The sequence below is a fragment of the Populus alba genome, chromosome 18 (genome assembly GCF_005239225.2).
Source record: "Populus alba chromosome 18, ASM523922v2, whole genome shotgun sequence".
Classification (NCBI taxonomy): Eukaryota; Viridiplantae; Streptophyta; class Magnoliopsida; order Malpighiales; family Salicaceae; genus Populus; species Populus alba.
The window spans coordinates 12,840,411-12,856,442 of record NC_133301.1 but is presented as its reverse complement, the minus strand read 5'-3'; the positions used below and the strand labels follow the sequence as shown (position 1 = coordinate 12,856,442).

Sequence of the window (16,032 nt, the reverse complement as noted above, 5' to 3'; positions counted from 1 at the left end):
AATAGAGACTACTTTTTTTTTGAATAGTTAAATGTTCACACTTCACATACCAGTATCCAACCGAACTGAGAGATTCGAATTGAAACAAACCGGATCAGGTCGGTTTCTGTACATTAAAATAAAAACCGGGAAACCGGGGCCATGGTGACTTTGCCACATCTATGTTTCCAGTAGTTGAGCCATCTTCTGTAGTCATGGAGAAACGTGGGCTCTTGTCATGTAAATCAGAATGATGAACAACTCTCTCATGCTTCCTTTGATTATTTAAATCATCAAATAACAGTCCATGCTTGTTACCCTATTGTTCAAAATTAATAGACGCATCTGCATCTGCATCTGCATTGTTCTTGGAAAGGTCATTGAAGAACTTCTCTTGAGGTTTCACTGAATCACTTCTTTGAGATCCAGCCCTTGAATCCTGCTTTTGGGTATTACATGAAGGGATTTTTTAAAAATCACCTTCTTCTGTCCTGGTATCTGAAGAGCTGCCACTTTAACCTTTGGATCTGGCAGATGATCCACCATAACCTAGACCCAAGCTAAGCTCAAGCCCATTCTCATCATCCATGTTCATGAACGAAAGATGCCAATCTGACCAAGTTACGTCCTTTTCCAATAATCTTTAGAGACAGAAATAACGAAAGATGTGCTTTTTTAAAAAAATTTAAGATGTTTTTTTATAAAAAATAATTAACATGTTTTTATATCAGTTTAATGTGTTATATATGTTATGTTAAAAATAATTATTTTAATATGTTTTAAAATTTCATGATGTTTATTTTGAAATGTAATAATTTGAACAACAGTAAAACAATAACAAGAGCCACAATAAACGAGAAAGTGAAATGCTATGCGTTTTTTTTAATTAATTTAAATTTGTTTGATTCTCATATATATATATATATATATATATATATATATATATATTGGACTCGAGCCCTTTTGTCCAATATTTTTCCAAATTCAACATTATTTTGGAAAAAACTAGCTGTGTGACTTCTCATTCCTCATTTCTACTCAAGGATCCGAAATTACAAAGGGGAAAATAAAAGAAAAATATATGCTCCTTGTGTCACTGGAAATCTAAGTAAGAATCACAACACTAATTTCAGGCAATTAGAAAAGACGGAAGACTTCACTCATCTGCCTTAAATCAACTGGCGTGTAATATTTTGGAATAACTCACCAGAAGCTCAACTAGTCAAATGAAGACAGCTAGTTCGGATGCAATGAAAAAATCAATGTGCAGCAGAAATATACATCTCCTTTTTTTTATGAGATTTCTGCACGATCGAGCATATCTACCAAGGTCATCCTTCTGGGGAACCTTGGTGGCAACCTCAAGTACATGGCATCCTCAATGTTAATTGGTAGATGAGTCGCAACAAACACAATCCCTCCCTTCTTTCTATGCTCTGCGATAATGTACTCGAGCAACCTCACCCCGTCATCATCTAATGCAACAGAAGGCTCATCCAACAACCAAATTGGCCTGTCAATCGCCAGTAACCTTGCAAGCTGCAGCCTTTTTCGCTGACCCATGGACAACATTCTTGCCTTATCCTTTGCTAATCTTCCAAGCCCCATCAACTCAAGAGCAGGCAGAGAATTCCCTTGCTTGCCTTCAAGAAGCTCAAACCACTGAACATTGTCAAGTACAGTAAACTTTTCCTTGATGGCATCTTTCAGGGAGAGCCAGTTGAGCTGAAGCTTGTACTGATGGAACACTCCAGATTCAGTCACATCATGACCATTCCACAGTATCTGACCCGCAGAAGGCTTAGAAAAACCAGCTAACATTCGCAAAAAAGTGCTCTTGCCCGAACCGTTGCTGCCTGTCAGTACAAGCGCCCCGCCATCATGAACAGAGACATTTACATGCCGCAAGATTTGTTGGGCATTTCTCATGCACGATACATTGTCAAGAAGGATCCGAGGGAGGGGTGCTTTCCGAAGCGACATTGAGGCTTAAAAAATTGAAAGTGTGCTGTTGTTCAAGATTTTGCGCACAAACTTTCACCTGTTTGAAATCCAAAAGAAACTTTAGAATCTAGACAACCAGTGCTCAACAAGAAGTTAAAAAAAAAGAAAATTTGAAATTTTATCCCATAAAAGTGCAGGATAACATCAAGATGGATAGAGAAAGAAGTCAACAACCGAAAGGAAAATATAATTAAGGATTAACCAAGGCCACAGAAGCACACAACTGCAGATGTTAATAAGAAGTTTTCATTTAAGTCATCTAAGAAGCACGAAATTATGCAAGTTGAATTTGGCCTTAACACAGAGTCATTAATGACACCCGAAGACCACAGCATCATCCAGTACAAATAAAACCCAAATAATCACCGAAAACCATCCCAAATAGTTTTTTAAAAAATAATGTAAAGACCACTTCCAATCGTATGAAATCTTTTAGCATCACATCCCATCATGGAACCAACATAAAAACTGGCCAGTATTCACAAGAACTATTGTGTCACTAAAACATTAACAACCCAAAACTAAGATTCAAAATTTAATCAAGATATCCAAATGAAAAAAGAACAAAAATCACTTGACTTCTTCCATAAAGAACCAAATCAATATCCATAACCACACTAAAGAGATGATCTTCTACCCATATTTATATGCAAGCAAGATTCAACCACGCTCAGAAGAGAACAAAATTTAAATGCTACCATAAACATAGATTCATTGAGAAACTAAAGATAAATGTAACGTCAGTGCCTATATCATCTCCTAGTTCAACAGGAAAGCACATACTGATAATATGCGATGCATGTGTTGTCTTGAAATTCAAACCTTAAAATTCTTATACACCTTCAAATTCAAACCTCTATTTTGGATTCTAAAAAATACGAACAGACAAAGCCTTCACACAATTCATGAGCATCCATTAACCAGACAAAATTTCAAAGCTATTCAACTTCAAGTTCCATATTCAGAAACCATCCATGAAGGACAACAAACGCAGGAATCGTATTTATGGTTCTGTGAACAGTAACCCCAAAAATTAAATTGAGGGTTTTGATCAATTTCCATATAAACATGCCTAGTTAGGGTATATAATGGTAAAAACATTTCCTAAACCCATTATTCAAACTCTCGATCCAAAAGAAAACTCTTACCTGTGTTCTTGAGTTCCAGGAGGGAGAGAGAGAGAGGGAGGGAGACCAAGATTGTTGAGTTCCAGACACAAAGGGAATCAACACGAGAGGAAATCAGAGAAAGCAGATGATTTGTTGATTTCGACTCCAGTTCCTCGTTTTAGTCAGAGAGAGTGGAAAACAGGGAGAGAGTGCCGAGCGATGAGAGAGGGAGGAAGAGAGAGTGATCGTGTGCGATGATTAATTCTTAATATAGGTGGCCATTTTGGTCATTTCATCCTTTTTATAATTTTTTTTGTTTAATGTAATTTATAAGTATAGAAAGAAAATCATAGGATTTTTTTTTTTTTTTTTTGTAATTATAACTAAAAGTAAATAAAACAGACCACTTCTCTTATCTGTAGGAAAATTAAGATTCTTCTCATCAAGGGAAAAAGATATTAGCAAGCTGCGGATTCTTATCAATTCGGAGGTTACTCTTTAGTTTGTATTTTTTTTTTATGTTTTTATTTTTATAGCTTTAAATTGATATTTTTAAAATGATTTTAATGTGCTGATTATCAAAAATAATTTTTTTTAAAAATAAAAAATATATATTTTTAATACATTTCAGAGTAAAAAAATTTAAAAAAACAATTTCTATCACACTTCCAAACACCTCTTAGTTCTATTCTAGATTTAAAAAGTAAATTTAAAAAAAATTATAAATTATATTTTTTTCTAAACAAAGATTTTAAGAGAATTTTGGCTTTATTTTTTTATTTTTAAATTATATTAATATTAAAAACAAATTTTTTAAAATAAAAAATATTATTTTAATATATTTCTGAAAAATTATATTTTTAAAGATAAATCAAATACCCGTAGAATTATATAACTACATATTGAATCATACAATGGTAATTTGAACCCGAAAGCACTACTTCTTAATAAAATCAGTTTATTTTTATGTTTTAAAAATATTTTTTTTAAAAAATAAATATTTTTGGTATAAATTTATTTTTCTTTTTGTATAAATTCATTTTTTTAGTATAAATTTATTTTTTTATATTTTTTTAAAATATTTTTAATATATTAATATCAAAAATAAATTTTAAAAAATAAAAAATAATAACTTCTCAAGGCAGCGATCCATACGTAGGGTGTTCAGTCAGCTACAGGGATTCCAGCGAGAAGCACGTACAAACAGGATATATAGAAAACCAAAACACTCAGAGTCATTAGAGGTGAAGGGCATCCACTAATATTTTATTTCTCTTCCCCTTCGATCATCTCCTATAACTCAATTCCTATAATACAAAAACGGATCTCTGATGGCATAATAGAAAGGCTGGGAATGATGAATCAACATACAAGATACATATAACAGTAATATCACCAGTTTGTGATAATCCCTACCAGCATACAAAAGTGTTGCCACAGTGCTCCATACAAATTTCTTTCAAACCCGGAGCCATATCCAGAAGATTCCCAACATTGAACTAGTGCCTCGTCTCAAGGGCAACGGCTTCCGCAAGAGCCATCGTGTTAACAGCATTTGTGGATCTGGTGTTTGACCCTCACCCTGCTGCAGGTTAAATCTGAGTAATGCTGTTCAAATTGATACTATAGAAGTAATTCGTGGGCCAGTATCAGTGAGTGACCAGTTTAAGGTTACATCTATCAGTATGTACACATAAATGTCAAATAAGTATGGAACCAAAACATGGTTACAGAGATTTTAGCACAGTCGCAGAGGCACATGGCCATCCCTGGAAGCCATGTTTGAATCACTGGCAGATGACAGGATCTTCCAGGTGATTAAACAAGGCCCTCAAAATTAATAAGGCAATCCACTTGAACATGTATTCTCAAACTTCGCTTTCAATTGCTGATCCACCTTCGTTTTCGAGGAGGCCGCTCTGGTTTAATCTCTGAATCTGCAGGAGTCTCGGGTTTGACAGAAGGCAGTGCTTCATTCTCTGTCTTTTTTATTGCAGGGGCATCTTTCTCACCTGGCATCGGAAGCTTGAACCTCTCGCTCCGCTTCTTCAACTTCTCAACCGTGTCCAGGTGCCGGTCCTCCGATGGCTTCATATCAGTATCCTTATTTACCACTTCAGCAACATCTTTCTCTTCGCTCACAGGATGCTTCTCAAATTTTCTTAGGAAGTTCATCGGGAAGTTTACTGCCTTGTAAGGATCCGCCATTGCTATTCCTATGAATCTCTTTAAACTTTAAGGAAGCTGACGACTTGCTGATGTTGTAATCCCTCTCTTTATGGCTTGTCCAACGTTCCAATTTTGAGCGTCCTCTCCTTAAATCTTGTTGTTCATCATCTGAAGAAGCATCTTCCTTGTGCCTTTTGGAAGAGTTCCGTTGGACCAAGATCTCAGCATCTCCATTTCCTGGCGCACGAGAGCGTTTTAAAATCTAGCAAAAGTCAAAGATGAACAGCACCAGCTCAGCTCAAGGCACTTTCTAAATCAATCAGCAAGAGGCCAACTAGTCGACAACCGAATGAGTTGCTATGGGACAGAGTACATATACTAAAGGAAATCTGAGAGTAAACAAAAATAGTTTCCTTAAAGAAAATGAAACCCCTGTCTAAGCTCTCATTGTGAACTAATTTCAAGAATCTAAAAATAAAAAAATTTTCCATAAAGAAAATCAAATCTGAATCTAGCACACCATTGTGAACTAATTTCAAGAAATCTTAACAGTCAAAACAGCTCGACATGCCTAAGCATAACCCTAAGAATTTGCAGCACTACCTGCCCATGTACCTTGATCTCCCCTATACCTGCATTGGTAAGATAAGATACTGAAGCATTTGTAAGACTATAACCCGATAGCACATACATATATCTTAAAGAGTATTTTTGCACATGCTGGATATCAGTTCATATATCATCAGAGTTGCTTCAAGTGATATGGCCTCACGAGGCTTTTCTCTCCTTAGTATGTGCTTCAGTATCAGGCAGACTATTTTTTTTTTTTGCATGGTTATGGCATGGGATATATGGAACAGGCTTTACTTGATTAGAGAGAATTAGGTTATTTTGTGGAGGGTGGGGGTCATTCTGATCCACCTGAAGGGTTTGGGGCATGAAAGGATGAGAAAACATTGTGGACATGCGGTATCCGTGGGATTGTTTGGCAGTTGGAGATACAGCAGTCTAGAGAATTGGTATCTACTAAGCAGCTGTTGTGCATTTTGTTTATGGGCTCTTGGGAGGGAGAAGCTCCTGTTTGGATAGTTCCTAGTTGGTTCCTGTTAGCTCAGTTTTGTCATTAGAAGAACACCATGTCCACGTATTTATGTTTTTACCTTCACAGATACAATTTTCTTCTAAGACGTTTTTTTATACTACTTCATTTATCAATGACCTGACATCTTAAGGAGGATTTCCCTATCTACTACTCCTCCATTTCATTATTTTTTCTAGAGCTAAGCATGAGAAATACCATTTCATCACTGTGACCACTCTGGTCTTCTTGGTTTCTTCTGGAAGGGCCCAAAGTGCCATGATCTCCACCATCAGATTCTTTGTTCTTCCTTGTGTTTTCTTTACGCTTCTTCTCATGCACCCTCTGGTTATCAGAAGTATCCAGAGTGCGATCAATGCGAGTGCTTGACTTTTCCTGCCTGGATCTTCTCTCATCACTACTAAACTGATTTCCTCGTGCATAAACAGCATCCCGCACCCTATGATGTGAAAGACTTTCATCCTCCATCCGGTCCCTTCTTTTCTGGTGCTCACTGTTTCGAACAGCATCTTTAAGTTGGTAGTCTTTATCAGAAACTTTATATTCATCTTTCCCCCTAGCATGGCCAGCCCATGCTTTGTCATCCACACCACGCCCACTCCTTGCAGAAGCTCGTCCTTCTTCTCTCTCCCGTCTTGGTAAGTTTTCTTCATTGGATTGTTTTAGCCTATACAAATCCTCCCTTTCCCTCGGCCTCTCGCCCCTCTCTCTTTGGAACCAGACCTCATCTTTATGCCTAACAGAGTGATAGTCATCAAGATTGTCTCTATTCCATTGCTGATCGTCTCTTTCACGCCGGCGGCGACTGGTATTTTCTCTGTGGCCATGCAGGATCTCCTCCTTATCAGCATATTCTCTTTTCATATATTCCTCATCTTTCCTCCGTTTGCTGTGGTAGTCATCTACCGTTTCAAACCTACTCTTCAAACTGTCGTCTCTTTCCCTGTGTTGTGAACTACCATCCTTGTCATGATGAATCCTGTAGCTGCCATTCTCTAACTGTTTTCTTGGATGAAGATGTTCATCTTTGTCGCTCCTCTCAGTCTCCCGAATCTTACTCCGGTGCCTAGATCCCATTTCATCTCCAAGTTCCCTCTTCCTGTCTTCAGTTCTATATTTGCTACTATGTGGATCTTCATCTCTTTGTTGCCAAGAGATGTCAGAATTTTCTCGCTCCTTTCTCCTATCATAGCCCTCATGTTTCATATGCAAATGATGGGGCAAGCTAGGATCCAAGTCTCTGCGAGGATAAGAATCCTCCCTCCCTCTTATTATGACACGACTTCTTTCCATCTCGTGTCTCACATCACGATCCTTTCTCCGAAAATTCTGTTCATTTTCATCAAAGTGCCTTCTGATGCTACCTGAGCGTGTAGAACGTCCACCTTGAACAACCTCCTCCTCAACACCATCCTTCCATTTTTGATAATCTTTGCTACTGCCTGATCTTGCTTTGCTATTTTCACTGCTTCTTGCAGCCTTTGAGTCTTCATCATCATCAAGCTGTTGCAATGCAGGCTGTTCTACATGAGAACTTGCTTTTTGTTTCCTAGTAGAATGGTGCACATTTCCATCCTTGGGAGTATCTTTAGTGGTTTCTTCATTCTCACTCATTTCATCCCTTCCCAATCTAGAGCTTCCTTCAGCTTGCAAGGGCTCAGCATCATCTTTTTTCTCAGAACTCAACTCTCTTGCATCCTGAACTGTGATGGGAGATGATAGCCGCAGACTGTGTTTGCCAACCATACTTTCAGTTGATTCTTCCTCCGCGTTATCAATAAATTTCTTGTCACGTGAGCTTTGAGCAGGAGTTAAATGAGGTGATCTGTCACGGGATCTTCCCTGCATTTGCCTGTGAAGAAGTGGAAAGAATTAAAATTTTTTCAGCAGTACAGGTGCAGCTTTAACAAGTGAAAGCTAAACCAACATCAAAACTAATAGAAAACTTCGAATTATAATTTCTTGACCCATAAAACATTCACAACGGCCAGTATGTGGCCTGTTAGACATTTACAACTTAAAAGAAATTCTCCAACAACAAAAAAAACCATCACAAAAAACAATTTATAACCGAATAGGTTAAAGACAAAAATATCCATGGTCCAATAAGCAATCCAAATTACGGGGCAGACAAATGTGAGTTTTCATATTGACTAGTAATTGACAACTACTAGCAGCATCACGCAACTGTGTCATTGTGATCATGGAAATGTCCAAATAAATTACTATAACTAGCAGCATCACACAGCAGTGTCATATGACCATAGATGTGCATATTCTTGGTTTTTCTAATAAGAAATCATTAACTCAGTTTACATCTATTCATGACTCAGACTACATCTAATTCACAATTCAATATTTTTATGATCTTTTTGAATCCTCCAACCATGTTTCACTAAAGCATATAAAGTTGGCCAAGCTGCTCCTGCTAGCACCACTACTCATTATTTATGGTATCCTAAATGCATTCTCTAAAAGCAAGATTATAATCTCTTTAAGATGCTTTCAAATGTCCAAATGCCAATCTCTTGTTATCTGAAATATAAAGACTAAAACAAATAGAGAAAATGAGCAGATGCTGAATACATACAGCACAAGATGGATCAAGAGTAACTGGTTTAGTGGAAGGCATTCCTATGAGATTTCTCTCCTTTGGTTTTGAACACTTATTCTTCTCTGAATTCTTCCACTACTATAATTAATGTACAGCCCCCAAATTTCCTCTGGTTGCCACCCTACCAATCATTACACCAGTGCAAACCTAATTTTCACCCTAATACTCACCTTTGCCGCAACTCTTTCTCAACTCTGTACCAATTAAACCACTCAAAAGAAACCCTAAATCTATTAACATTTAACCACCATACCGAAACACCTGCAGCTTATTTTTTCCATTTTTCCACCAAGCTCCATTGTTCTCCAACCATTTGCATAACCCTAAACAATTATACATTCCACATCAATCTGAAACCCTAAATTTCCCAATTTAACAAACCCCAGCCCATCACAAAAACAAACAAATACACATTCCTTGGACATATCCTACACCGCCATAATGGAATTATTGAATATGATATAGCCTTATTCATACCTTTCCTCACGAAGAGTGCCAAAGTCCCTACCAGGGTGCGGAGGAGGGTGACCCCTAGAACCAGCATGGGGGTATGGAGCTGATGCTTCAGGATGGAAGGGCGAAACCCCATCTCCCTCAGGCATGTCGCGGGCAGAATTCATGTGAGGTGTTCTCCCACCCTTTCGATCATTGTAAGCCTGTGGAAAATCACCAGCATATTCATTTTCTGTCTCCGCCATGTCATCTTCGGCTACATCGCTTCCTCTAAAGTCATCTCTTTGAGGTTCGTCATTTGCTGCATCCTGGACACCATCTCCTGTGGAGGAATCATCTAGAGAGTCCTGGCAGATAATCTGTTCAAAGAAACTTTCAGTTACTCTACACTGCATATGTAGTGCGCAGATATCAGTCAAAGAAATACAGTTATATCAGAGCAATTAAAGACAGAAATGTTTGTTTACCTCAATAATTGCATCAGAATCACGAAGTCGAGGAGCCCGGCCTTCGATGGAAGGGATGCGTTCACCATGACCAGTTTCAACTTGTATTGCTCTGCCAGTTGGCTAAAGCAAATAAAGTCAGCCAGTGAATCCTCAAAGCAATATGAAACTGACTACAGATCTAAGGATCTGATATCTTTAAAACATTTACAGAAAGCAATGTTTTTTTGGTTCATTGGGGGGCCAATGGGCCTGGGACTACAGAATAAATATAGCCCTACTCCAATTCCTAAGTCCCCACTCGAAGACACCCCTCCCAATATTTGATCTGAGATCTCCAAATGAAAATCCCAGGTCTTAACAACATGCCCCACTGGGAACAATAGAAAACTAAGTTTGATAATTTGGACAATTAAGGAAGAACCAAACATTTAAAGGAACAAAAGTTAAATAATTCCTGGCTACACAACGAGAACAGATACATTTAAGTTGCAGGCAATAGATGAATGATAAAAGAGAGCCTTCTCAAAAAGACAGAATTTCATCTCTGGTTATGAAAAATAAATAGTCAAATCTTTATGCTAAATACGTGGAAAAGGAGAATAGAAGTCAAAGCTTACTATTTGGGCACGGAAACGAGCAGATCCTTTAGTCCAATCATTCTGTGCGTTGTCTGACTTTCCAGCATTTGAATTGTCAGCTGAAGCATCACGGAAACCTGTTGCTGCTGCTAATTCCGGCGGCAAATCAGGATCAAACTCCTAAAGTGAATGCAATAGAAAATCAGAAACTTTCCTCTTCATCAAGTTAAAACTGAAATACCATTCATTTCACATGCATGGATATCAATAGGCCACAGCATGCATATAATAAACACATGATGCCTAAGCACACAATTACCTGCTCTGCCCGCCCACTTTCATACACACGAATTTTGCTTTGCATTGTAGTCTCCAGTCGGTATTGTTCCTACACAATAGAAATCAAATTGTCTTGCATATTCATTTATCTAGTACATAATATAGTTAAAATATGTTACATACCAGCTGTTTGCAATAATCTTTCCAGCTCTCTTCATTCAAACCAAAGTTGAAATAGTCTGATACGTCCACACCCGAATATTTCCATGGCTTTTCTTCAAAGCCATCAATGTCAAAATCAAATATCGTCCTGAAAATAATATTTAAATTTTATAATCATTCAACAGGAGTCAGGAAAAACACTCTACCTCAATTGGACAATGCATGGTAGTCCCGTACTGAATGGACAATTCACAAATTAAAGAGCAAACAACAGGTTTGCCATGACATGCAAACACATCATATCTTGGGAATCAGCTCACAGGTACAGTGGATTTGAACTCACAAAAAAAGACATCAGCATGACAAGGCCAAGGATTTTAAAAGCATATTAGGTGAAGATTGATGAGCAGGATCATTATGTAGTGGCCATTCCACAAAGAAATTTATGCAATTATAGACCAAACAAACAGCCTGCTGAGGTAAAATCTCAGGCAGCACAGTACATGCACAGATGGCAATTAGAAGGTGTCAAATCTCAAACATCTCCAAATTTCCAGGCAGCATCCGATTTATTAATCTATCTAATTAGTGAATCTGGATTAACCAAAGTACAAATTTAAAATTAAAATCTTTTGCAGTTAATGGTATTTCACACACATAAATGTAGGAAAACAGCTCATCTTAGCAGCCTTAACAGATATTAAAAATAAATTATTTTATTCATAAAATTTTTATCTTGAGGAAGGACAACATCAACAGCCTTTTAGGGTGGGGCCATACTAAAAACAAAATTTCTTTTATTTATAAAATTTTCATTTTGAGGAAGGGCAATGTCAACAGCCTTTCAGGCTATGTAAACAGCATCTGCATTTTGTACCATCTCAAAAGGTTCTGTGTCTCATGCAAAAGGAGCTGATTTGAAATCCAATTTCCTGCATATTATTATAGGGTACAGAGTTCCTCAGCAGTGTTTCATAAAGGTTTTACGAGGCGGTGCATTAATCAGTTTGAAAATATTATGTTCCACAAAGATGAATGTTAAGTTCAATTTCCACTATATTCGAGAAACATCATCAAGATCATACTTGATCTAATAGAGAGCATGTGGGAAAAACAACAGGCTGTTTTGGAATGGGGAAACCCTCCAAAAATCCAATTTTATGGTTGATGTCATCTACATACCCATGACAGGTTTCATATGACAACCCTAAACCTGTCTAGTACTTAATGCAAGAATGCCTTAGAACTTGCTCCAGATCACCTGATTTTATGGAACTTAGGAAAATGAAAAATATTTTAAAAATCATTCATCTAAATTAGTCTTTCTTTTGTGAAGGCTTTAATAACACATATATCTAAACCAAACCCAAGGTAGAATCTATAGCATGAGAATTATTGAAAAAGATCAAATGATGGACACTACATGTTACCGACACAGAACCATGTAAAGATGTAAGGCTTTGATCTATTGCCGACGATGTTGTCATTTGTTACTCTTATAACATGAAATTTTGAACCTCTCTAGCAAATAGTAAGCCAGAACACCAATGAAAAATAGTAACAGACAATGAAGTAACAGCTCATAGAGATGCTTCTCTTACAATAAAAATTAGAGAGGAAAGAGGGTTAAACAGAGAGAGAGAGAGAGATGAGAAGATGAAACAACTGATACCCAATAAAAAAAAATTCTTGGCTCAGTGCTTTTCTTTTGGCCACAGGTCCATAGCATTGCCTATGTTATCCAAATATGCAGGTAAGACATAAAAAAGAAGCTGACAATTGAGATTGTAAGGAGAGCAATGAAAGCCCAGGATGGTACTGCAGAGATCATACAGAGCATTGACTAATACAATCAGTACTGACATTACAAAATTCCAGTAAATGAAGCAAATATTTAGCAAACAAATTAATGCAAGATATTCATAAAAACAAAACAATGTATTGAAACTTAGTGGAAAAAAGAAACCAGCAGCAGAATTTAAGTGAAAATTACTTGTGGGAAGGAAGCATGAATTCCGATCCACTGCCAAAACCCCGCCCTGCACCCCAAGCAGGGCCTCCAAATCCTGGATGGAAGTTCTTTTGAGGACCACCTTTTATTCCTACCGGTCGCCAGTCACCTCTACCACGACCAGCTATAGTACTCATGTTCATGGGAGGACGAACTTGACCTGGAGTTCCTCCAGGACCAACAATAGGAGCTGCAGGCATCGGAGCTGCCCCAGGTCTCACATACTGCATGAAAAAAGAAAATAAACCATAGTGTCAACAAGGAAATGAAATGAAAAAAGTGGCAAGCCCACCAAGTTAAAAACAAAAGTAACCATAGGCATCAAACAATTGTGGGTGAAGAAAACAATTCATACACAATTAACTTCTCAACAGTAATTGTTATTTTCATGGAGAAACTACAAGCTGGCAAAAGTAAAGCATGGCTCACAAAAATCAACCTTTCAATTCATGATTATAAAGCATATCAAAATTAAAGTCTAACTTTCCATCACGCTAGCAACAAACAACAGAATTAACCCAAACCAAAACATTTGAAAAGGTCAACCAATTCATCTTTTTAGAATTTGTATGGCATTAAAGAACACATCCTGCTTACCAGAAACAAAAAAAACTCTGAGGCTAAGCATGCCATCTTGTAGAGTTAGTTGTGAAATTCAAGCCCAAGATAGAATCCATAACAGCAAAGAAGTTATATTCTACCCTCTTCCTTTGCAAGAATATGAAAAAATTTGCACAAAGAGACAGGCAAGATGGGAAACTGAAGGTAAGGGAGGCACCTTTACAGCTTGGAATCAAGGAGGTAGTGAACAGTAAGAGCAAAGATGGCAAGGATAGTTTCAAAAAGACCAGGCAAGAAACCACACATTGATTTGACTGCTGGGGCTATTACAAGTTTTCAAATCAATCACTAAGCAGGTTCAACAGAATGGCTCCCCAAACTTATGGATTCCAATTTCAAAATGAAACAGATGTCAGTGGAATTGTTGAATTGTTGAATTTAAGTTAGACCTTTCAATGACCAAAGAGGAATAACTGAGTTTAGCTCAATATGGCTCATGACTACATGACCAACTAATACGAGAAATAAAAGCATTTCTATGTCATTGCTAGATACATCAATTATTATTTTTTGGGGGGGACTCACACCACATAAACAATAGGCTGCATGCCATTTGTTTGCAAAATTATACGCACATCTTATTGGCTATAACCAAATGGTGCAAACTTATCCAAATATCCCCAGCAATTACTTACCTTCTCGACTGTTCATGTAACAGCAGTACCCCTATTATACGCATGCAATAGATCAACCCATAAAAGTTACAACTATGAGCTTAATTGACACGTTCAAGCATTGAGAAACAAGCTTAGCTATAAGAGCTCTCCATGCATCAACAATAAAGATATCTCGATCATTTTCATCCTTGTAAGAATCCACTTCTTCCAACTGATAATCACAAAGACCAGAGATTGTTATTGTGATCCACAGGGAACAAATCTGACTTCAGGGCATTCTGATGTGATGCAGCAAAAGATCCCATCGTAATCAAACGCTTCACACATGTATAGGGGAGGTAAAAAGAAAATCATGAAATCTTGGAAGAACAGATGCCAAAGTTTGTTGGCATCCCAAAATTGTCCGCGGGATGTAATCTTTGTGCTAGCGTTATTATGCATTGCATCTGTTCCCAGGCATTAATGCTATTTCAGGAGCATCCAAGGAGTAATTACAATTAGAAAAAACTTGTTGAACTTCTTATCGTTTGCATTTAAACTAAGAATTTAGCGAGTGATTACTTATACAAAATCCCAGAGATGTTTCACCCAGGACAACCAGGTTTCACAGTTGACTACACAATTCTTCTCAAGTGTAGGCTGCCCTGGCACCAAAACTTAGGTGAGAAATATCAACAATTGGATTGAGTGAAGAAGCCCATTAAATACTCAACTGCTCGCAATATTTAGGAAATCCCTAACCTTGAAGCCAGATAACACATCTAGTCAGCAGAAAGAAGTAATGCCATGAAAAAACCACATAAAATTCATAAGCATCATCAAGTAAATTCAAGAATTCTCATTCAACTTTTTCAAGTAATCATACATTTGTAAGAAAAAAAGTATAAAAGCCACTCATATCATATGTACAAGAGTTACAAAAGTCCTATCTTGCTTTTCTTCTTTCTTTCTTTTAAAGCTCAACATATAACATCAACAACTACAACACTGACCTTAAACTGAGAATGAAACGGATGATGATGATACCCATGATTGTTATACCCAATTTTCGGTCCCACCACTGCATTCCCTTTCCCTGTCGCCTCTCCTCCTTCCTTCCTCTCCCCTTCCGCCCCACCTCCTACAGCAGCAACCCCATCCTCGCCGCCACCCCAATCCTTCTCCTCGATAGCTTGATTCGGTCCATCCCTATCCGTAACAATCACAAGCGGGTCCCCATCCTCATCATCATCGTCGTCATCACCAATCTCTCTGTCAATCCCCATGGGCCCACCAGGATGACTATTATCATTCAACACTATCTTCAAATCATCCTCGCTGTCACTCTCCTCGTCCTCCTCCCAATCCCCTCCTCCGCCGCCGCCGCCACTGACCACAGCAGAAGCTTCAATCTTTGTAGAATCATCCTCCATCAATCCAGGTATAATCGGTCGCGAATCTTCAAGAATCCCAGTATTAACATCCTCAATATCAAAATTTAAATCTCTGTCCTCGGCAATCGAACCTTTAATCGGAGATTCTGCATCTCCCAAAACCCTAACTTGAGGAGCTGAAAAGGCGGTGATTTCGATTGGATTTTGGTTGGGGGGAGCAGAGGGGTTACGGTGGGAAACAACGTGGAGGATCTCGTCGTCATCGTCCTTGATTGCGTCGTTGAGATCGATCGGACGGTGGAGAGAAGAGATAGCGGGGAGAGGCTGGGGAGCAGAGGATAGAGGCGAGGAGAATGGACGTAAGACGTCAGTGTAGAGATCTCCAAACTCGTCGTCGTCTTCCATTGTAGAGAGATAAGTGAGGAAAAGAGAGAGTTTGTTTGGATTTTTAGAGGGAGAAGTAAAGAGAAGAAGGGTTTTGAGGGTTGGATGGCGTGTTTGTTTGTTTCGTGTTT

General features: G+C 38.0%; 2 protein-coding genes across 2 annotated transcripts; both read right to left on the bottom strand.

Annotated features, from left to right (window-relative positions):
- Nucleotides 1–969: 969 nt before the first annotated feature.
- On the bottom strand, nucleotides 970–3,395 carry LOC118034338 (ABC transporter I family member 1). Its single transcript, XM_035039600.2, has 2 exons — nucleotides 3,132–3,395; nucleotides 970–2,020 (listed from the first exon to the last, which is right to left on the bottom strand). Exon 2 carries the CDS (start codon nucleotides 1,960–1,962, stop codon nucleotides 1,273–1,275), a length of 690 nt encoding a protein of 229 aa, XP_034895491.1. The 5' UTR covers nucleotides 1,963–2,020; nucleotides 3,132–3,395; the 3' UTR covers nucleotides 970–1,272.
- Nucleotides 3,396–4,402: 1,007 nt separating this feature from the next.
- On the bottom strand, nucleotides 4,403–16,021 carry LOC118034339 (FIP1[V]-like protein). The gene is given in 10 exon segments (XM_035039601.2): nucleotides 4,403–5,247; nucleotides 5,249–5,523; nucleotides 6,559–8,212; nucleotides 9,452–9,786; nucleotides 9,895–9,996; nucleotides 10,494–10,634; nucleotides 10,774–10,842; nucleotides 10,917–11,043; nucleotides 12,889–13,130; nucleotides 15,137–16,021. Coding segments are annotated over 10 exon segments (4,005 nt in total). The 5' UTR covers nucleotides 15,923–16,021; the 3' UTR covers nucleotides 4,403–4,973.
- Nucleotides 16,022–16,032: the final 11 nt, after the last annotated feature.

What these genes read in the sequence shown, in the direction of transcription:
- LOC118034338 (XM_035039600.2), bottom strand. Translation starts at nt 1,962, where the DNA reads ATGTCGCTTCGGAAAGCACCCCTCCCTCGGATCCTTCTTGACAATGTA.